At 29.1% G+C, this 24220-nt stretch overlaps 2 protein-coding genes and 1 long non-coding RNA gene across 5 annotated transcripts; all 3 read left to right on the top strand.

Annotated features, from left to right (window-relative positions):
• Positions 1–349: 349 nt before the first annotated feature.
• On the top strand, positions 350–9390 carry LOC122271460 (uncharacterized). Its single transcript, XM_043052787.3, has 3 exons — positions 350–651; positions 4288–4368; positions 5849–9390. Exons 1-3 carry the CDS (start codon positions 616–618, stop codon positions 9131–9133), a joined length of 3402 nt encoding a protein of 1133 aa, XP_042908721.2. The 5' UTR covers positions 350–615; the 3' UTR covers positions 9134–9390.
• Positions 9391–13002: 3612 nt separating this feature from the next.
• LOC107437453 (uncharacterized) lies at positions 13003–17916 on the top strand. Its single transcript, XM_016049458.4, has 3 exons — positions 13003–13182; positions 15425–15957; positions 17704–17916. Exons 1-3 carry the CDS (start codon positions 13101–13103, stop codon positions 17914–17916), a joined length of 828 nt encoding a protein of 275 aa, XP_015904944.3. The 5' UTR covers positions 13003–13100.
• Positions 17917–19625: 1709 nt separating this feature from the next.
• Positions 19626–22661, top strand: LOC147810855 (uncharacterized). 3 transcript variants are annotated; one of them, XR_015432990.1, is made up of 3 exons: positions 19626–19866; positions 20745–20928; positions 21563–22661. It is a non-coding gene; the product is annotated as an uncharacterized LOC147810855 (long non-coding RNA). The 3 variants fall into 3 exon arrangements; XR_015432992.1 differs by having other exon boundaries at positions 20757–20928; XR_015432991.1 differs by lacking the exon at positions 19626–19866 and adding an exon at positions 19999–20103.
• The last annotated feature ends 1559 nt before the right edge of the window (positions 22662–24220 follow it).

The raw sequence follows: 24220 nt of genomic DNA on the forward strand, positions 1-24220 counted from the left end.
ACGAATTGTGTCCGCAACGAATTGTCACTCTAACAAATTATGCGCGATGAACTATCGCACGATGATAGTGACGAATGACAATTTGTTGACAAATTGTCATGTTCAAAAAACGAGGGACACCTTTAGAAATTAATGCATTACCTAAAATTAGAAACTATGCATTTCGCCAAATTGTATTTTTTTAAAGTTTGTCATTGTATGTAGTCAAGCTAATTGTGCTGCAACAAAAAATAAAAATTTAATTGAAGCTGATTAGAAATGAAAATCTAAAATATTTGCATTTTTTTATATTTATTTTAACTGATTATGCAATCCAATACTTTTATACAGCAACCATTATAAAGTTTAATCTGTCGTTCAAGTTCGGTATTTAAAAATCTTCAATGCCAACTAAACTACTGTATCATTTCTAGAAGAAAAAAAATAATGCGGCGGAATGATATCACCGCTTCAGTGATGCGATTGCGCATTTTAAATATTTGAAACATCCTAGACGATATCAAAAGAATAAAATCCAATAAAAAGAATAGTTCATCGTCATATTTATATAAGAGAGGTTCTTCTTTACCAATCATTCTCATAACGTTTCTCTTCTCTTACATTTATGCTACAATAATGGATTATTTAAATATTTGGATAGTCGCATTTGCGGTAAGTGCAAAAAATTTCATCTTCTTATCTTTTTATTATCGTAAAACTACAACTCAATTATAAACGTTTCGCTAGTAATTAGTTTTAGTTGTAATATATTTCAATAATTTTTTATGAATAATTAATATTGATTAAGATCTTATCCCTTTATGAATTAATTTATACTTAATAAATCAGAAAAAACCGTGTTAGTTACTGAAATTGAGTTCATATTTTTTTTTAATCTTGTCTTATTTATTTCTTCGTTCTATGAAGTATTTTGCTTTGCAAATTTGCAGAGCAGCATAATAGAATAATTGTCAACTCTTTGTTTAACCAATTTAGGCACCTTTGTGTCTTATTAGGAAATGATAAAAACTGGTATCTGGCTCATTTTTTATTTAGAATAAATTATGGCGAACAAGCAATAAGTTTCATGCAAAATAAATTTCTTTATTATCATCTTAAATGTGAATGTGATATTTTTGAAATATTTTTATTTTTAAAGTAAAACAGATATCAACAATAGAAAATATATTAACTTGGTTTAATCACAAAGTTTATGAGTAACCATATTCATAAATTCGATGTCCATGAATACAATACGTTTGCGCAGATGACTATTATATAAATTGTACATCTATATCAATATGATATCTTGATACACATCATATGTATATGTGAATAGTCATATTCATAGACTGCATAGCACATCTTTGAGCAGGAAAATTATCAAATCTTATTACATATCTTTCTGCTACTGAGTAAAAAAGCATTCAAGTTGGCATTGTTTTCTTCTTAGCTTTAACCCTTTCGCTCCGACTGTCACAAATACGTGCCAGCATAAAACTGTATCAACCAGGGTAAAAAGATAAAACTGGTAATCAAAGTAATTCTTTAGCAGTTTATTTGTGGACGGAGTTATAATTGTTTGGTTTATTTAATTCACCATTACTTTGTTCAAAATAAAACTATTTAGTTATACTTTGAATTAACATTGATTATATATATGATTAAACTAACAATAATTAAAGTAAAAGCAAAGTAAGTCTATCAAATTAGCAAAGACTACATTTAAGTTACCGTTTTTTATTTAATTACATCCTGATTCTGATTTTGTACGAATGCTTTTCTGAATCACCGGTCCCCAAGGGGTTAATGAAATAAAGAATTTTGAAATTTATAAGATTTCTTTTTCCTTTGAATCACAAATTGATATACGTTATGATTATCAACAATATGCGTTTGAATCGCATTCAATATTTCAGAATTTCAAAATCGAATTCATTTCTTCAGATTTCTTTATAACTAACCTCGCTGAACAATATCAAATTTACCAAGACTGAAAATGTAGGAAAACAAGAAAAAAAACTATTACAACTTTTCCTGCCTTAAATTGCTTGCTGTTTAAACATGGTTTTATATTTTATTTTAAAACTGGCGTTGAACCTTGGAATTTTGAACCAACCCAAAAGACAAGATGACTAATTGATTAATTATTCGAACAAACTAGCTGACTTCTTTGATGGAACTAGCCAGCATTTGCATTACATGAAAAGGAAAAACACGAAAACCTCCAATGGTTAGTATGACGGCAAGAGGATTCTTACCCATGATCCGTCTACCACTGAGGATATTTTACGTCAGCACTGTAATCGGTGCAAGCCGAGAGCCGAAGTCGTATCAACCAGTCACTGCTCGGATTCGAACCTGGGTCACCTCATTGGAAGGCGCACGCACTATCCCCTGAGCGACTGCGTCTGTATTAAGCGATTTTGTTACTATTAATAGATAATAAATAGGAAGATAATAGATAAATATAAATAATAAACGTTTAATTACATGGAACATCTTTATAAAATTCCACTATTTTAACACACACGCCTAAGGGCTATAATTGTAAATAGCGCTTGTTTTAATGATCGCAAAATATGAACAGTATACCCTTAATAATTCTTAATCAAAGAATAGGATCTTTATTTTCTATGACTCTTTCCTAATTATTCAAAGAGATAACCTCAAATATGCTAATTAATTAGTACAAATGATATTTTAAGTTACAAAATCAAGCACTAAAACATACTTTCTTTTAATGAACCTAGCTTTTTTTTTTTGACGGATTCGGATTTCTATCCCCTAAATTATAGGGTGTGGAGGCAATCTGCGAAATATTGTACAAATAGGTGGGTCCAAATTTAGGACTCCTTAATGTTAGTTTTACTTTTTGCGTATTTTGTCCTAAATCGAGAAATTTTCAAGCGAATTGAATAATTTTTGTATACAGTTATAAAATCCTTTTATTCAGAGATAATTCCATTTGAAAAATAACTCTTAATAAATATTTATCATTTTTTATAAATTTATTTAAGACTAATTAAAAAAAAGTTTGAATTGTAAGATACACAATTTTCTACATCATTTGTAAGAATATAATTTAATGTGTTAAAATACAAAGTTTTGAATAAAATCGATCATCAAGTTCCTGAGAAATCGAATTTTTAAAACACGACATTTTTTATTCCATATTCTAAAATGTCTCTCAAAAATAAATGCTATATTTATCTTAATATAGCATAGCATTAATATGCAATTGCCTGCCTGAAAGATAACACTGCGAATTTCTTTGGATACGAGAGCAGCTCACCCCAGCCGAAAAAGACAGTCCAAATCTCCAGTCTTAACTAAATCTTCAGCTCATAGATTAGTTTTCATGATCAAAGAGCTCCAACATCACCAAGAATGAAGAAGTCTTAAAGCTTCTTTATAACATCATTCGGGAAAATTTTCCCAGAAAAGTCCTCCTTCACAGCATGCCAATCAACTTTTCTAGATTGGACTTTATTTGGAAGAATTCATCGTCCATTATTAACGATGTACTGAGTTTACTTACATTTACTTAGTAAATAGCCCATCTAGACAAGGTATGATTGTGGCAATGTGGTCAGCACTGATCACATGCCACTTTCACTTCCCAAACAAGCTGTTACCCATCAATGACAAGCTGGGTGGGATTCAAGTCGCCACTGGGTATCGAACCAGTGCTCTTCTCAATGACTGCCCAGTGCACATAAGCAAAAACAAATGTTAAATTTAAAAGAGTATTTTCTATCTGCTGAAGTAAAATACAGAAAGGAAAGTCTTATCATCCAATGTGCATACTTTGCGGAATAGGGCGAAGTTCAGTTGGCATCACTTTAGTGGAGTTCAGAAACGAAAGAGTTAAGGATTAAAAGCAAAATCAGATGTAAAACTCCACTAAAATAAGTCTTTAGCTATAAGAAAGTGTAGAATTAAAACGTTTAAATAAATATCACAAATTTTCTAATCGAATTTTTAAATAACTTGGCATTGAAAAATGAATTGGTTACTCTGCTTATTTTTAAAAATATAGTAAAAATTTTCAAATATGGGTTATAAAATATACTGAATTTATCTGGAGTTTTCTCGAAGTAATAATTAATTGCAATTTATACAAACCCCAAACGACATGGGATAATCAGGAAAAGGATTAAATAATTGCTCCATATCTCCCTTAATATACTTAAATATTTAAATGCACATTTTAAAACTTATCCGAAGATCTCAGATTTATACAGAAATGTATTGATTTTCAAATAAATTGTTGACTTAAGTTTTACTTCTTTTCTCTTTTCATAGATCGTATCAGCCTGGGGAAATTTTGATGAAGTCAAAGGACAAGTTTTATCACAAATTGAATTTGGAACCAAAATAAATGAGGTAAGATAATAGACATGCAGATATGCCAACTTGCACCACTTAGTGGAAATAATTTTTATAGTGGTAGAAAAATTTATGTTAATTCCTGGCTTAGAAAATTTGATTAACTGTAGTGTTGCTTACCACTAGATTTAAATTATTCAAATATTTTTATGACTCTCCAGTTTTTTTTTTTTTTTCATTTTCAACTTCGTAAATATTGTTTTTTTATTACTCGGAATTTCTTGTTATCGTTCGTGTAAATATTATTTAATATTAATCGGATAATTTTTTTATTGTAAATAGTTCTTCAAATTGTACTTTCAAATTAAATATAATTCTTTCATTGGCTATGGCAAATAAGTCCGTTGAAGAAGCAAGTGCAGTAAAGCAGATACCTCGAAAATAACACTCACATTAAAGCATTAAAGGATTAACCATTTTTTTTTTATTAAAATATTCTAATGAGTTGTAAGTTTTGGATTTGAATTCTTTGCCACTTTATGGTATTTTTTGTCGAGAGCGGAGCAATTGGCATGCCATAATATATAAATTTGTATTTTGAACATGAGTAAAATAATGCAACACTGTATAATTTTGTCTGAGCCATACATCTGAAATATAATTGAATGTACCAAATAGTCCACGAGATAAATAATTTTAAAAAAATTGTATCTCTAAAAGTAATTTAAAAATATAGTTGGAGGAAATTTAATTCGACAAGAACATAAAGAAATTTGGTTTTTCATTCCAGGATTCGCAATTTGATATATTTGATATTTGATAGATTGTTTTATTTTTACATAAAATTTATTCTTTAATTAGAGGGTTCAAAAAATGGAAAAAATGTAAGAAAATACGTATATAATTAAATATGAGAGAAATAAAATTGAAAAAGAATGAGAATAAACAAATAAGTTACGAGACTATATATGGAATGGGAAACTGAATTTCAATTTTTATTTGTTTTTTAATTATTGTAAAATTCAGAAAACATTCTAGAGCTTAATTACTTAGAATATTGACTAACAATATTGGATAATAATAAACTTATAATATTGGATATTGGACAATGATAAACTTGTTAATTAATAAACTAAGTACCTTCTCTACTTTCAAACAATTCCACATCAGTAAAACGGTATTTAGGAATAATAAAATGGCATCGCGATACTAAGTAAAACCGCATGCAACGCCACCAAGAAGAAAATTGCTGAAATATCGTCTCTACCTGGAGAACGGTACAAAAAAGGCTAAAATTGCTTTATAAAATTATAGAGTGTTATAGACCTATTAAGCCATTTTTTTTAAAGTATCTAGAATAAACTGGATATTAACCGAAATGCATTAATTTCTATATTTTTATTTTGACCTGTAGTTTGTGTTATTGCACTTTATTTGTAATGTTGACTAAAAGAATATTTTGTTGATAAAAAGATTATTATGTTGATTATAGAAGCAAATAATTCAGCATTTATTGAGTTCTTGCATTTTTTTACAGAAAAAAATATCGCAAGCAAAACAATATAAGCTGCCTACTCTGACAGACATTGGAAATTTGAATGCATTAATGAGGTTAGACAACATCAAGAAATCAACTACGAAGATGAGTATTAAAGGTGAAGCCAAAAATAAGCATAACCTCGTAGAAGAAGATGATTACGCGGATAGTGTGTATTCTTCCTTCCCGAACCTTCGGGACTCCTCATCAGATTCTTCATCTCTTCGTTACGGAACCAGATTAAAATCTAAACTTGTAAATGTCAATTCAAACAAACAGAAAAAGGTAACAAAATCATCTAAACATAATTTTAATATCACTGATACCCGTGGAGCGGAAAGAAAAATTCAAAAACTTTCAGTCCCTCCACTCACAACATTTAAAAATTATTTACCGAAAACAGAATTGAAAGATCAAGAAAATTTAGAAAGCTCGAAATTACAACCAAGTGATACGATCAAAACATCAAAGTTCTACAATCATATCAAAAATGAAAGTTCACTACTGGAGAAAGACAGTTCAAAATATGACGCTCCCGTGCTTAATAGTCCTGCATCTTATCATATGTCCACTGTATATAACATATCAAACAATAATGGACAAATTTATTACATGATAAGTTTAAAACAATTAGAAGAAGATAAAAGTAATATTACTGAAAATATAGATTCCGATGAAAACAGACTTTTGAGCATTGTGGAAAACTCGATGAGTCTTATTAATAAAACAACAGACAGACTTCCTGGGACTGAATCTTCCATACTTAAACTAGCAAACAGCAATGAATTCTCAAAAAATAATGATAATGAATACAATAATTCTGTAATTGATAATGCTGATTTTGAAGTTTTTAATGTTATTACCGGTAATATTTTCGATGAACTAGATAGTCCAATAATAATCCCTAGTTTTGAAGAAGATAACTCAACTCAAAATGAAACGGACATACATGAACAATTTATTACGAGCAGTTCACATACTTTTCAAGAATATAAAACTATAACAGACAAAGACTCAACCGAGAATAATACTCTAAATTCCTCTTTGGTATTAGAAACAATAAACTCACAGCCAGGAATTCTTGAAAGCATCTTTAATTTTGGTGAAGGAAAGCTGTCTGCTTTAAACTCCACGGATGAGTTGAATTCAACAAACAGTGTCATCCATGGGTTAAACACTGAGAGTCGTGAAGAAAAAACAGAAATGGAATCCTCGGCTGATGAAGATACATTGAATTTCTTTGCACATTATTCTATGTCAAGTACAGTTGCACCAACAAATCAAACATCCTTACAATTTAAAAACAAATCTGAAACAACGTTAATCGAATCAACATCGTACAACAACACAACAGCAACAACTAATAATTCAGAATTGATCAACCTCACAACAACAACTGATCATTCAGAATTAAATAATCTAGGTGATTTGACAACAATTGTTAGTTCGACAAAGAGCGATGAGGCATTTACAACCATGTCACCAGAAAAAACAGTAGCAACTCATTTGACAGATAAAAATATTTCATTGTTCAAAAGTCCACGCATCAAAACTATTCCAATTAAAAATTCATTGCTACAACTACTTATTCGAAACGCAATAAACAATAAGCTTCTTTACAAGCTACATAATGGGCCAATAATTATACGGGTATTAAATGTTCAAAATCGCTCGTTACCATCCACAGCAGTTCCATTAACCAATGAAACTCAAAATGGGAGGATTAATTTTTTAACTAATATAAACAAGAATATTTCTGGGAATAATTCAACAAACTCCTCAATTTTCGCAGGAAAGCTATCTCTAGAAGCTAAACAGAACTTAAAAGATAGTTCATCTAATTTCCCCATTTCCTTAGGAAAACAAAATACCGAACAGGACTTTAAAGCCCCTTCATCAAATTATTCAATTTACTCTGAAAAACTAATTCAAAATATCGAACTGGACTTAAATGCCACTTCATCAAATTATTCAATTTCCTCCGTAATTCTGCCTCAAGACATCGAACAGGATTTAAATGCCACTTCATCGAATTCTACAGCTTCCTCCGTAATTCTGCCTCAAGATATCGAACAGGATTTAAATGCCACTTCATCGAATTCTACAACCACCTTAGGAATTTTGCCTCAAGACAACGAACAGGACTTAAAAGCCACTGCATCAAACTCTTCAATTTCCTCGAGAATACTACCTCAAGATACTGAAAACTTAAAAGTCACTTTATTAAATTCCTCAGGAATGCTACCTCAGGAAACTGAACGAGACTTACAAGCTACTTCACATTCACTTAGTGATTTCAGGAACATTAGCTCGAAAACGAACAACATTACTTCGCCTCGTAACATTAATTATAAAGAAAACGCCTCTAAATTAATATTCAATGTATCGAAACATATCCCTGAATTCGCAGAATGGAACAAATCCTCAAATAATTTTGAGGCAAAGAATGTTTTTAAACAAGAATCACATATGATAAAACCTTTAGCAAAGAAATCTATTTCCACTAAAAGAACCAAATCCATTCCAAAGAAGAAAAAATCGTCAAAGAAATCCAAATTTTCAGGTGCCAAAAAGGCTCATTACAATAAAACAGAAAATTCAAAACTTTCGAAGATTCCTCTCAAACAATACAATTTAGATGCTGTTAAACAGGCTAACTTAGTTAATTTCCAAAATTACGAAGATATAAAAACTTTGCTGAATAAATATACTGCTCCGCAATTATTAGACTTAACCGATTTTAAAAATAATACATTTCCCAATCGAAACAATGTGCAAAATTTATATACAAATATAAATGAATCTCCCACACCAATTCAACCACAATCTATTGATAGAATCGAAAATCCGGGAAACAAGCTTGCTGTTTCATCTGATTCAACAAACGAAAAAACTTTTCAGGAAAATAACCCGCTTGATATTCATAATAAAATATCATATGGATCAAATGGAAGCATAAACACTGAGAAGCTCAAAGTATTTCCTGTAAACACCTTAAAAGAAAACTTTCAAAAGAAGAAAAGTTCAAACTTCGAAATTTCTGTTCCTCGTAGAAACGTAAACACTGAATTCTATGATAACGCTGGAAAAACTCAAAGCCATGCTAAAATTATTATTAAAGACTACAAAAATTCCGTCGATAAAAACGATAAACATATTTTTGTAGGAAATAATGATATGGTGACCATGGACGATAACGTATCACCCCATCAATCTATAAATAGCGAAATTTACTATATAGATTTATTTGATCCAAGAGCAAATAACTATGTTTGGAATCTATAACCTTGGTTTAGTTCAAAGAAAGGTGGAGAGTTTTATTTGACTCATTTATAGCTATGAACTTAAGGCAACAGTCTGGTATATTTCAATAACTTTGTATTAAATTCTGTTCCTGAATTTTTTTAAATGTTTGTTTTGTTGAAATCGATGTCTGTTTATTAAAAAGAAAATGACTTAAAATACAACATGCATGATACTAAAGTTTTAATGTATCAATTTCGTTCTTTATTATTGAATAAATTTGTTTATACTTATTGAAAATACAAATCTTTGTTATTCAGTGGTTTAACAATTTAAGACAGTGCTCTGATAAAATTTAAGATGATGGCAAAAAATTATTTAAACGTTTGTTTATTTCTGATAGTATAGATACATTCGTTACTACCACAATTAGGAATAAATTAGGGGAAAATAAAAAATAATATTGCTATACAATTTCTAAAAAAAAAACATTAATAACTGAGATCAGGGGAAAAGTAATTTTTTCTAATACTAGTCACTAGTTTTAATTTTCCGAAATTTAATTTATTTTCCTAAAATGCATGGCCTGAGCTATTATTAATTTTTCACAAGCATTTTGCAGGATGATGTTGAAGACGCTCTCAGTCAAAATATAAAAATAAAATGCTGAGAAATTGACAGAAATACACTATAATGCCAGCCAAATATTACACTTTTTGCAATATATTTTGTATAGTGATAGACATTTAAAAAAACAAGCCTTTCCAGAATAGTTCGGTAATTTTTTTAACAATTTAAAAGCCTCTCCACGAAACAGCTAGGAAAAAGTGGCTTTGCATATGGACTTTTAAATCCTGTAATTCCATTTAATTTTAATCATAGTAAATGAATAAATAATTACAGCTTACAACACATTCTTAATTACTGTTGCATCTTTTATGACAAAAAGAATTATAAATAAGTTTCTAAATACATGATTTCTAAAAAATGCAATAGTAGTTAAAAAGTGAAAGCCTCAACAATTTTCAGTCATTGTTTTGTCAACACTTTACTTCATTTTAAAGGGCAAATATAAGCTCTGGGAATGGAAATGTAGATTGTACTTAAATAAGGTTTTTAAAAAAAATACGAAGATTTTAAGTAAAGTAACAATAATATACGTACCATCAAAAACACTTTATAATGAACATACAAGTAATTATAATTCAGTAATTTATTCAGTAATTTATAATTCAGTATTATGATAATTCAGTAATTTATGTTTACTAACAAAGCCATATTAATTTTCGCCAAATGTCTAGGTGTTATTTGTTGACGTCTTACTGCACTGATCAACAAAAATTAAGAAATAAAATTCCTTGAAGGGTTTCCTAAACTTAGGAGAAGATTAAAGTAAAATTATAACATCTTACCAGGAAAACACTTTTTAATGAATGTACAGTCGGCAAAAAAAAGATATCACCGGGAATAAAATCGGATTTTCTCATACTAAGTGTCAATCTTTATGTTTCCTGGGAGTGACCACAAATATGCAAATTATTTAGTGCTAACTATAAATTAAGTTATGAAATTGGACACAAAAGCGTACTTTTTCAGATTAAACATATATATATATATATATATATATATATATATATATATATATATATATATATATATATATATATATATATATATATATATATATATATATATATATATATATATATATATATATATATATATATATATATATATATATGTTTAATCTGAAAAAGTACGCTTTTGTGTCCAATTTCATAACTTAATTTATAGTTAGCACTAAATAATTTGCATATTTGTGGTATATATATATATATATATATTTATACTTGGATTTTTAACCTTCAAAATATAGGGGGGAGTCGCAATCTTTGAAATATGGTCCCCATTGTTTGATCAGGAGAGCGATCCAAGGTTCGGACCACTTAATGTTAATTTCCCTTTTTTCGTTTTTAGCCATATTTTTAAAACTAATTTAGCAATTCAAAAAAACTTGCACTCACTTATAAAACCCATTTACCCTAAGAAAATTTCATTCAAAAAATAATTTATAATAATTATTTTATTATTTTTTATTATTTAATTTAACTGTGGATGAAAACATTTTGAATTATGAGGTATAAATTTTTTATACCATATTAATCTAAGTATTTTTCTATTGCAAAATCTGAAGTTTCAACAGTTTTTAATTGGTAGAAATCGAAAAATTAATTATTTTTCAAAAAAATTTGGCGACAATGAAGAAATATTTAAACGGGGAGATTAATCTTAAAATGTGGTTAATTTACGAGGAAGTTGACTTGCGTGTGCGTAGAGTAAAATTTCATTCATAATTATTTCGCTAATTACCGATTGGTGTGTATTACGGTAAAATACATCTTTTTTTTTTGTCTTCAATTTATTTCAAATCAAAGTGAAGTCAATATTACTTCATTCCAATGAATAAATGTGCTTTCAGAATGTGCAGAACTGTAATAGTTATAGAATATTCATCTTCTGTATAGAATCGTATATATTTCTATATCTATATATTTCGAAAAACATCAGTAAGGAATTATCCAAATTATTAGAAATAGTATCATTTGTGTTGATTATTAATAAATTTGTATAGTTTTCTTGGTAAGTATTTTTTAATTTTGAATTAATAATTTCAACTAGAATTCAGCTATTCTACTTTTAAGTTAAATATTGAAATTCATATCGAGATCTTGCAATTATAAAATTTTATTGTGATATGTCATCTAAAAGTAATGAAAGGATAATGAATGCATATATTATTTGAGAATAAAATTTTCAAACGAAGAACATTTCATTTGGAATTATCCGATTTTATAAAGCAAGTAAGTGTTATGATTTTTATAATAAAAAAATTACTCGAAAAAAAATTTTTTTTTTCTAATTATATGATAGTTCTCTACAAAACGGTTTTTACGTCTGATTAAGAGCATAAAGACTAAGAAAAAGAAACATTAAAGTTTTTCATTTCAATATGAAGAATTTCAAGAATTTTTTTTTTATTGTAAGCATTCCTTATTGTACGTTTCTGAGTATAAAATTTTTTGATAAAAATCGTTGCCAAAAATCATTTTTTTTTGCTAAATTAAATGGTATAAGATTATGTGTTTCTGTACACTTTTTGCACACTTTAATATTTGAAGTAATATGCTTCAGAAAAATATGGAATGTTAAGTTTAAATAAACCTTGCATATTAGATCATTAAATATAGTAGAACGATTACTCAGACTCTAATAGAATAATGAAAAGACTCTAATAAAAAGATTTTTTACAAATATTTTTTTATGCGTTTCGGATGTTCCTACCCTAAAAAAAGAGATTCTATTCTGTTTTCTGAAAGAATATCAAGCATTTTTCTTTTTGTAATTTAATAAGCCACAATAAAGAAGAAACGTTACCATGCTGCACTGAAGAAATCTCCAGTGCAACTGACCATCCTGTTGTTCTGCTAGCAGACATTCGGTTCAAATAACAACGCCTCCTATAGGTCGTTGCATTCGCGAATTACAAAGAACTTCATAAATTTAATTAAAAATAAAACAAACGATAAACTCATCAATTCATCAATCTAACTAATAAAGCTTTTGCCGTACCGTGGCGCTGAAAATGTTACAGCCAGAGAGTGAAAGTTTACGCATCAATAAAATACGCGCCATCTTTTAATGTGCTCTAACATTACACTGGAAACTACATATTTTTTCTTTTATCTTCCTGAGATAATTCTTTGCTGAACCGAGGCCGAACTAGATCAAAAACATTACTGTTACAATCAAGTTTTACCTCGGCTGACAATGATGCCAAGCCCAATCATAATAGTTTGTCACGTGACCTGCTAAATCATTTATTATAATATTTAAGCCTTGTCCTCTGGCAATAAAACTTTAAAGACTTAAAGGGAATGGAATGTTCAAATGTGACTAACCGTAAAATTCCCATTCATTACCGTGGCGTAATTGGTTTCTAATTGCCATTATGCAGAAATTTAGTCCAGAAACTCTTAAATCTGCAAGTTACGAGGAAGGGATAATAATATTTCTCTCATCAGGATATAAGAGTAAGACCCAAACTATTTTGACAGAATTTCGATCTTTAAAAATAAAGAATAATATTGAAATTTCTCTTTATTTGAAATAAAAATGTTGTAACATTGTAATATTTTTTGATGAAACAATGCACTAATTTGTACATGTTAGTCTATTATGATTCATGAATTATTTTACTTTAATTAGTTAAGAGAAAGCTCTTGTTTCTTTCATTTTTATCATATGAGTGTTCAGCAAGCAATTTAGTTATATACATTATAGTTATTTATATAATCCACAATGCTGGGGTATTATTTATTGGCTCATTAAGTACATAAAACAGCTCTAAAAAAATCTACACGGAGTTGCCAAGTTCAGATGCTTGACTTTTTATACTGCCATGTTATTTCGGCACTCGGTGGAGCATTTATACAATAACAGTTCCTTGAGCACATTTGTGCAAATAGTTATGTTTCTTTAGCTAATTCATTTTTCAATATATATTGATAAGATGCAAAATTTTTGCATTTTAATTCTTAATAAAGATGTCTACATTATCAGAATTTTTTTCCCAAAAGGGGCCACAGAATGGGAACTGTTACTATAATCCGGTGCAAAGTGCAACACATTTAATAACCTTAATAATTGAATCATGTTTCCGCTTAAGTTAAGCAAAAGTATCGTGTATTTAAATGTAAGAAAGACGATAATATGGTTTAAACTAGCAACATAATATGGAAAGGTTGCGGCGAAATTGAGCGATATAATAATTCGCCACGCAAAAATTTCTAACAATATATACGTTTTTTTTTTTTTTTTTTTTTTTTTTTTTTTTTTTGTTAACCTGCTCAGAAGTCAGTGTGGCTTAGCTTTCTTTTAGACTTACTATAGATATTAAGGTACTTTTCCTTTTTGCCGGCGCAGGTGATAAAGTTGCCAATGTAAATCTACTAAGTGCAAATAAATAGAATTTTATTTGGCTAACAAAAAAATTAACCAATGTAAAAATTATGCTAATCATTTATATTGGTCAATATGGGGATATAATATTAAATATCGATATTTTGACAATACATCACCATTTTTAAAATTGGCACTTATTGAATAAAAAAATAAAATAATCTCAGAGGCGAGACAGCCAATAGAGGGCCAAGGCCTACTCTGCCTATCTCAGTTTTCGTGATCTTGGGCACAGGGGTGGTCAGCCATACGCGGAACCCCCAGTGCCCAGTGTTTAGTCCCCAAGCATGCTTGGTATTCATCTAATCGACCCTCTGAAGGGATGAAAGGCTGAATAAACCTTGCCTGGTTCGAGGATCGCACCAAAGACCTGCCCCACGAGAGGGCGAAGTGCTACCACTCAGCCACTGAGCTTATTGGTTATAGGGACCAATATTCATATAACTTGGAAAAACACTCGAAACGTCAAATGTCCAATAAGTATTCAAATTAGACTTTAACAAACACGAATAACACAACGACTCGGAACGACTTATTTATCGCTTAAGATATAAATATAATTTAAGTTTTTTATTATTGCCAAGAAAATAAAAGAAACTACGTGCTAACTTTGATGCGCAATCAATTTTTCTTGTTATTTTCTTTTATTAATTCTATTTTGAATAATACGCTACAACGGAATCTCGCCAATTATTTAAAATTTTATTAAAATACTAAGTAGTAGTACCAAGTTTAGAACTCTAATAAAATTCCCTATTTGCATTAAGCTTATTGCTCTCTTATTTATTTAACTTACTTGTTCTCCAATTTATTTCATTTATTTGTTCTCTAATTTATTTTAACTTAACTTATATATAAAATAGTCTTACGGAACTTATGTAAAGTTCTGTCGTATAGGTAAGTTGGCGAGAATTCCGCCTAATTGACACCAAATCGCTTCACATTGTAACTAGTATATATTCAATGGGAATTAAAACAAAATTTTAATTTTTTAAATAAAAATGTTGAACTTAATGTCTTAGAACATTCGATTGAAAGGAAAAATTGCGGCACACTTTATTAGCAAAAATATTGAATTTATTGAGTTTACAATTGAAACTGAATTTATTGAATGCTACAATCCTATATAAGAAAATTTGTTTTACATGGCGCGATAGACAGTCCTTCAGAGGGGAAAAACCTCAAGTGGTTACTATTTCAACGCCGTCCACTTTACCCCAATTTTAAAAAAATAACATATAATTTACTTTGTTAGTTAATCTTTTTAGTTAAGCAAGAAAAATATTAATAAGAGGGCATTTATATTACTTGCAGCTTCGCTCGGTAAAGATGTTCAAGAATTTTTCCAAAGTTGGCAAGCAATGACTTCGGAGAGGCAAAGAGCATTGAACAATTGCATGGAAGAAAGATTAAATGAATCCGGCGTCTCTCTTTATAAATCTATGATTCGTGGTTTTGGAATTTGGAATGAAGCACAAGAGAAAATTGGTGCACCTGGATGGTGTGTTTCAGACAGTACAATTCATCACCTTTCGAAACAAATGGAAACCAAACTTATGAGCTTGTTTCAGTCTATGGATTTGATTTGGTTCACATATCACAAGAAAAGTCCTTTAAACGACCCTTTTCTGAGAAAAGAGAAAGCACAACAATCGTCAGTAACTGGTGCGGACTCGAAAATTCAGGACAATCCTCAAAGTTTTCCTGTGAAACTTGACGGAGTAAAAGTGGCAAATGATCTCTCTGATTCTCAAAAGATAGTTAACAGGATGTGCTTGCAGAAAAGAAAACTTGCAGCGAGAAATTTATTGGCCGAGTCAACTCTCTTAAGTTCTAAAGTGGGTGAAGTAAGCTTCTTTAAGGCAACAGTGAATTCTTAATTGGTTTTTCTTAAAAAATAATGCTACATTGCGGTAACTTGAAGAGATTGTTTATAATTAGATAGAGAACATAAAAAAATAATTAGATACATAATTCATTTCATAATATAAAAAATTTTAATTTAAAAAAAATAAATATTCGATTTTTTTTTGAAGTTTAAAAAGGCTCCTTGCGTTAAATTCAAAGATTATTTGTTAATTTCAACTCTATTTACATAACTCTTCAAATTGTAGAGAAACAATTTACCCATTTTACAACTTATTTCCATACAGAGTAGAAAAATTAAGTTTCGGGTAAAAAAAAACATGAAAATCGTTTCTCAATAAATATTTTAGAGCATTGAAATGACAATTCAATTTCCAGCTCAATGCAAATCTTTGTTTTCAGAAAAACAAGTGTTTGTAATAAAAAAGCAAAAATAAAACTAATCTTCTCAAATGTTTCACAAAAACTTATGGTTTTAATAATTAATATACTTTTTCATATCAGAACCAACTAATTATATATAAATTTAGCAAATCATGGTAGTAAGTATCAGAAACTAAGGGGGAAGGGAAAACGATATTACCATAAAAAGAATCAGAAAAATAGCCATAAAATACACAATTATTTTTTTTATATAAATTTGCTCATTGAAATGATAAATTTTGGTAAGATATACACAGAACTTATAAAGTTAATCAAAAGGAATTAAAAAATTATGAGTAATGAATACTAAATTATGAGTAATAATGAGTACAAACACTTAAAATTATGTCACTTCAGATGACAGTAGAAATTTAATCAAGAGGGTGAAAAAACGAAACTAGCTTATAGCTGGCTCTAATTGTACAAATACGGAAAAATTATTTTTTATTATGATAAAGCATCATTTAATTAATATATAATGGTCAAAGTTAGAAAATCGATTTTTCGAGGGATTTTTACGATTTTGGATGTCCACTGTAGCATTAAGAATCAAACAGGGCAGTTAATTGTTCGGAAAAGTGAAAAAAAATGAAGTGAAATTAAGCTAGTTTTAGAATGAAGTACAATTTCCCTGACTGCTAACATTTATTATCAGTTGTTATAACATGCATATCTTACCGCAAAAGCTTCGAAGCAGTTAATATGCACGTTATCTAGCTAATATACACATTAATTAGAGCGGAATCAAGAGTTTTCCGTGATTTACCTAGAGTAAGACCGTTAATGCGCATTCTATAGTCTTAAAACTAGGTTTTATGTCAAACAGTTAAATTTCACTGGTCTGTAACGATATCTAGTCAAGGTCTGAATTTGATTTTTTTTTTTGTATTGCTTAAACTGAAACAGAATAAAATGAATTGTGGTTTCCGTTGAAATGAAAGCGAAAAAAAAATGATTATCAGAGTAATACGAAACACATTTCTTTTTGATATCGGTTATTTTCGTTGAGTTAAAAAGTTTGATACGAAATTCCAGTGCAATATCGTTTTTTTTTATTTTTTTTTAAATCTTATTATTGATAATACATTTCGCTTTAAGCATGTTAAAAAAATTATCGAAATATTAAGTAAACAATGTTTGTATATAAGCATTATTGCAGGTTTAAAATAACCATTTCAAGATTTTAAAAAAAGAAAGTCCTAAGTCTCGGAACCCTTGCAATCCTTCCACGGAAGCCTAGGGTTCCGTGAAAGGCCATTTGAGAACCGCTGTATTAATGTATGGTATGAAAAATCATCTTTCAGGATGCCTCAAAGTTTTTACCAGATAGCGGAAATAAGGATAAAAATGAGCGAACAGGTTCATTTTCGAGATCTAACTTTTCGGCTGATCAAGAAGAAGACCTACTAGAAGCTGATCATCTACTGAGAAACTTATGTCTGGATGATTGTTCAGTAGATCCAGATTTCGAAAAACAAATTAGCCCTATTATTAGTGACGTGGAAGAACAAATTTGAAAGAATTTTTGACTGTTCCAAAAACGAATCTCAAGAATTCAATAGTCTTTTTTTCAATATTTTTATTTGTTGAAAAATCTTGTCTTTATACTCTATGAAGTGTTTATTTACTCTGTTTTATTCTTAATATTACTTTAACGATTATGCTGGTACATTATGCTGGAACTGAAAAGTACCTTAAAGCCACCATCCGTATTTAGTCTGAAAATTCTTGTGCAACTCTTGCTATTGTGTTTTAAATCATAGAAACAAGAATAGTGTGTTTATTTTTTATACAAAAATATGCCATTAAACATTAATACAAACTGTTAAATTTTTATTTTATTGAAGATTAAATAATGTGCTATTCGAAAATTCTGAATATTGTATAGCTTAATATTCCCTTGGTTATTGCAAATAAATTGAATGATAACCGATAATCGAGCTGAATTTTTTTAATAAGTTCATTTAAAGAGCCTTATAAAGTCAAATTTCTGTAAAATTTTTGAAAATGATATTTTTCCTTTCTTTTCATCTATCAATGAAGTTTGCCTTTCTTTGTCATCTATCATACATGAAAATTCCACTGAAGTTTTGCTTATGATGTATTCTTCAGAGCTCTTTTGCCGATGAAAACGCAAAAGGCCACAGTTTAAGTGCCTTTTGCGTTTTCATCGGCAAAATCGGAATTTAAAATGTTTCTTCAATTACAAAAATAAAGCTTTAAAAAACTGCAATTTGGCAAGATTTATATACGCAGATAAAAATTTTAAAATTCGATTAAATTATCCCGTAGTGCATATTTTTATGCATCAAAGTTATGAGGGGTTTTTGACATATTTTTTAAACATTCAAAATTATAATCTCAATTGCTTTTCATTTTTACAATACTGTCTTACAGTGACTTTTTTCTAATCAGCATCAAGAGTTTGCTGGGTGCTGATTTTCAAAACTTTACCTGACAGCCATTATTAACAATCACAAACTCATAACTATAAAAATGACATATTATTCACTAAAACGCGTTCATTCATGCATTGAAACCTTCAGAGAGCATGGCTGCTTGTGCCACGGAAAAAAGGAAACTGGTGGAAATACCATTCCATGTCAAGCGTGTTTTCGGTATAAATAAGAAGCTCTGATTACTAAGGCATATTGAAATTTAAGACGTACAAATAAGACTTTCTCTTAGACTGGAATATAGTTGTTAATAAATTTTGGTAGTCGCGAGCTTTTATTCCTTGCGAAAACAAGCGAAATATGTTATGATGTTACTACCACTTTTGATACAAATAAGACTTTCTCTTAGACTGGAATATAGTTTTTAATAAATTTTGGTAGTCGAGAGCTTTTATTCCTTGCGAAAACAAGCGAAATATGCTATGATGTTACTACCACTTTTTCCTCTTTTCCGGGATACAAACATCCCTGAGTAAATGTAAGCCAACTCCACGAAGAAACAGCCAAATTTTTTGGAAAAAAATTAAAAGCCTTACAACATCTCGCGGATAATTTTTTTTCACTAAAAAATCCTTTTAAGGTAAGACTAAAGCAGAAATTAAGTCTCATAAACGATAAGCTGGGCTTAAACCTCTCCCGCCCCAGTAGGGGGCATCCAGGGAATACTGGGGACCCAAAGTGCGATCTTGCATCTGCTTCAGTAAGGGAAAAGAGGCGAAAAGGAAATGGCTAAAGAAACTACAGATGGCAACACTATCGGTAGATCGACGATTTTTGTAGATTTTCGCCCTAGATTAAAAGGAAGTGAAGGTCTGTTTTATGTGGTGGCAACGATTAAAAGGTTACTATTTTAATTCTCGTGGCTACATTATTTGCTGTTTTAGTCGCCAGTCAGTGCTTTGGCTCCATTCGTAGTCATTGTAGCACGTGTTAGATTAGCTATAGATATACATAGATTTTATTAATTTTAGTAATTAATACTTGATTTTAGGACTTGGATAATCTCTTATGGTAAGTTTATTTATTATAAGTTTTGAATTTAAAAAATATTCAATTTTTATGTTATATTTGTTTATTACATCAAGTGTTAAATCTTATATTTATAAATATTACAATCGCTCGATTATTGATATAGTTGTTTTTTTTTTTTGCCTATGCAAGTGTAAATGTTGAATAAACAACGTATAGCTAATATAAAGAAACCGTGATTATATTCAATTCCGCAAACATGTTATCAGATCTGTTATGGTATGTTGTAGGGTTTTATTATTTTCAAAAGTTTTATTTATAGTTTTGAATTTTAAATACTCTATTCTATACTATTCATCTGTTTATTTTATCTCGTGTTGCCTTTTTTGGAGTTAATATTGTAATCGCTTGATTGTTAATACTATGTATTTTTTTCTATAAATGTATATGTATGTACATGTATGTTCTATACATGTAAACAGTTCAGTAAATAATGTATGACTACAATTCTGCAATATATTATGGTATATAAATCTTCTGTGTTGTATCTTCCGATAACTGAATTTAAACAGTTATAGCAAAATGTGTTTAGGTGGCGGGCATGCATTTGCTTTCAAAAAACATGTGATCTGTTTAACTATTAAAACCCGTGGTGTAATTTGTAACGCAGTATTGTATAATACATGTAATATTGTATGCATAATTCAATCATATTGAGGTGTAATTTTAGCTCTTAATTTTGTTTCATTTGTTAAAATCAAAAATATATTTTATATAACTACATTTAAGTACTTTTAATGTCTGAAAAAGATATACAAATAAACTAAAAGAATTTAATTAGTTAACACACTCTGTGATCTAGTATTTATTTAAGCATGTTATGAGTATTTCTTGTAATATATAATTTTTTTTTAATCTAGATTTTCATTTAGATGAAGGCTTAAGTAATCAGGGATTCAATGTTGAAATATTTGAAACCCCATCTTCCTGGTGTAATTCTGGGTCGCAATGTGCAGCTTGAAAACTTTCCAGGGTTTAAAATTAAATGTTTAATGGAGAAAATTAAGGAGTTTAGTGGATTTGGAGTGATTGTTCTACATATTGGTAAGTAGGTACCTTGTCTAAATTCACATAAACCTCTATTATCTATTTATTGATAGGCTGAAACTGTGATTCCCAATTACCTTTTAGAACTCAGTGGTTGTGTTAAAAAAAAAAAGGGTTTTCTCTGAATAAAATTTTTTTATATTTTAGTTGTTATATCTTGAATAAATTATGAGAAGGTTCCTGAAAATATATGCATTTTCTGTTGCGCTTTTCAAAATAAAAAATAGAATAGCTGAATATGTTAAGAAAGAATGTGATTCAACAATCTTTTCAATGTTTATGCTTTTTTCTAACTTCCGTTTCAATGGAAACCATATTTCTCTCTATTTATTTAATTTTCAGCTTTTGTATTTATACCAAAAACTCCACGAGTGTGCATTTAACTGCCGAACACAAATTTCTGATTTGTAATTGTTAATGAATCGAGAAAATTTCATTCCTCTTATTTTATGATTTCAAAATAAAATATACTTTAATTTGTTAATAAACTCACTAATGTCTTTAGATATTATTTTTATATTGCTGGGGTTCTTTCCTACTATTAAGATTTAAAACTGCTGTAGTAGAATCAGTTTTTCATAATCGTTTTAAGTATTTTGTAAATAAATAATCTTGATAACTTTATTTTCAGGTTCTATCGATTACTCCGTGAATGGTAGAGCCTATATACCAGTACGAAGGATTAAGAAATTTTGTTGAACAATCCTGGAAGGGTATACTATAAAAAAAATTTTCATTAATGCTTTTGCCTTTTAATTCTTGTTTTAGAAGATTGGTGTTCTATTGTATAGTGTCATGACCATTTTAACCAACAATGAGTGCCTGAAGATTTTATAAAATCCATAACATTCTTCACCTTTTTTGATAAATTTGAACGAGTGTGCCATTCTTGTTTAAGAATTTTATAAAACAAAGTAATGTAAGGCCTAAGATATCTATAAAATGTAAACCTTTCTTCTCTTCAAGTTAAGGATAAAGAAATTCAAAGATTTAAGTGAGAAAAAGTATGAAATGGACATGACACAAAAGGAATATATACCTCTTGGGGAACCCGCCTTGCTATATGCTGTTAGGTTGTTCCATAATGATTATGGTGTACTTATTACTTGTTCCTTGTTTCTATTTATAATAATGGATTATAAAAATTGTAAACCCTAAGCAATGTTGTTTTAAAGTTTTTTTTTAGATATTTAATCATTTGAAATAAAAAAGAAATTAGCATAATTATAGAGTGTTTAGTATTTTAATTATAACAATCAGTTTTTAAACAAGTTTTTGGAACAACCTAATAAAAGGGGTCAACGCATCTGTGCAACCGTACCTCTTGAGCAGAGCTGTATATACTTGTAGAGTTTATTTATAAAGTGTTAAGAGTTTCATTTTAGAAAATTGTGGAAGTAAAAATTTTAAGTTTCTCTTCAAAAAATCTTACAGAGTTTACAGCCCTGCTCTTGGGTGATGTGGAAAATGGTTGCAATCATGCCTGTTTTAAAAGTTGAATTTCAGGTCTGTTCTTTTCATTATTCTGAGGAGGGTCGCGGAGCCAAGTTTACAAGCATTTACTTAGCCTGGTGATGAAAGCTGGAGCAGCCTGTCATTATTAAACATCTTGTCTGTCCTAGGTGATGAAAGTTGGTTCAATTAGCTGTATATTCAAATCCAGTGTTTTTAGAATGTATTTGTATGTCATGTATATAATAAAACTATTGTGTTTGGGTTTTGTTCAACAATTACTGTGTTCATATGCATGTTTTTTAATAAATTTCCAATTCTCACACTGCAGAGTTAATGTACCTTTTAATAATATATCCTGTAAGCAGCACCCACTATTTTTTACAAGTTGTATAATTTTTACAAAAAAAATTTTTCAAAGAGAGAATGTTTAGTTAAGATTCTATCTCATTGAAACTTAATGCATCATTTTACAGAATTCTAAGTGTAAAAACTAATTATATTCATAAATTATGTATTTAGAATTTCAAATGTCAAAGTGATACTTCACTTAATAGACAGTTTTAAGTAATGTTTCAAAAAAGATGCCACATTTTCATTCTATGCTGAAAATTATGGTTTAGCAATTAATTTTTTTAAACTAATTAAATTTAAACAAAATTACCCAACATTTTTGTCTTAAATATTTTTAGAAATAGCACTCTGAAGATTATATAGCCTTAGTAATTAAAGGGTTGTTTGTAAACTAATGTGCACGCCTGTATAATCTTGTTTTTAGTTTTTTTTTTTTTTTTACAAATAGTTATTGAAACTGGTGTCCATTGCTGAAAATAATATTTTAAACACTGGGCACATGTGGGAAATTAATTCTAAAGATTTTCCTTTGTAATATGTTTTCTTGGCATAAATAAGTTGTTAGAAGCTCATGTTCAAATTGATTCCATTTTTTTAATTCAAATGGCTATCAAATCTCTAGTATACGAAACTTTTCAAATTTTAAATAAGCACTAATAAAATAAAAAACAATTTTATGCAATAATCTCGCTTTAATTATTGAAGCTCTAATTCAACGTTATTTACAGGGTGCTCATGGTCCTTGAAAACTGCTTAATTTTTAAGTTTCACTTATTCCTCAATTTTCAGTTTCATGATAATTGGTAGAAACAATTTTTTAGTCTTACAAAAATATTCGGAACAATAATTCGTTTTTTTATCTCCTGGAATAAGACCATGCATCAAGAGTAGAGCATTTTAGAGAGACAAGAAGAGATGTCCTTTCATGAATGTATTGCTTTTTTTATAAATTCCTTCTTTTGATTAAAATGGTACCCCTTATGGAATATGGCTGCTTTAAAATTAGTTAACCCTTTGCTTAGGGTGCACCATTGTACCAGCTGTAAGCAAAAGAAAAATGTTTTTTGCCAGATTACTTAGTAATATGTGAAATTAATTCCTAATAACAGTTTTGGCTGGAAATAATTTTATATAAAGCTAATTATAAAAATTAATGTAACATATTTGCCATTGACTAATAATATCAAAATATTTAAATCGCTTACTATTTTTAATGAACTGAATTATAACAATAGTAGAGAATTATATTACGAAAGGGTGTCAAGAAAATTATGAAAAAATAAATTTATATTTTAATTAAGGAACCTTAACAATTTTCTGACCATGAAAAATCGTTTTAGACCATTTTATTTATATATAAACTGCTGTTTGTAGAAAATGCAACACCATGAAGGAATCATCAGAATCAAATGAAATTCGCAGCAAATGTCAATTATAGGATATTATGCAAATTAATAAAGTTTCAGAGCCATCGCGCGTGCGT

This window comes from Parasteatoda tepidariorum, chromosome 4 (assembly GCF_982258835.1).
Source record: "Parasteatoda tepidariorum strain Cologne lab strain chromosome 4, Ptep-v5.0, whole genome shotgun sequence".
In the NCBI taxonomy this organism is placed as follows: Eukaryota; Metazoa; Arthropoda; class Arachnida; order Araneae; family Theridiidae; genus Parasteatoda; species Parasteatoda tepidariorum.

What these genes read in the sequence shown, in the direction of transcription:
- LOC122271460 (XM_043052787.3), top strand. Translation starts at nt 616, where the DNA reads ATGGATTATTTAAATATTTGGATAGTCGCATTTGCG. An exon ending in TTTGGATAGTCGCATTTGCG is followed by an intron (nt 652 to 4,287) that starts GTAAGTGCAAAA and finishes CTCTTTTCATAG; the next exon opens with ATCGTATCAGCCTGGGGAAA. An exon ending in TTGGAACCAAAATAAATGAG is followed by an intron (nt 4,369 to 5,848) that starts GTAAGATAATAG and finishes ATTTTTTTACAG; the next exon opens with AAAAAAATATCGCAAGCAAA.
- LOC107437453 (XM_016049458.4), top strand. Translation starts at nt 13,101, where the DNA reads ATGCAGAAATTTAGTCCAGAAACTCTTAAATCTGCAAGTTACGAGGAA. An exon ending in TCTCTCATCAGGATATAAGA is followed by an intron (nt 13,183 to 15,424) that starts GTAAGACCCAAA and finishes TATTACTTGCAG; the next exon opens with CTTCGCTCGGTAAAGATGTT. An exon ending in TAAGTTCTAAAGTGGGTGAA is followed by an intron (nt 15,958 to 17,703) that starts GTAAGCTTCTTT and finishes ATCATCTTTCAG; the next exon opens with GATGCCTCAAAGTTTTTACC.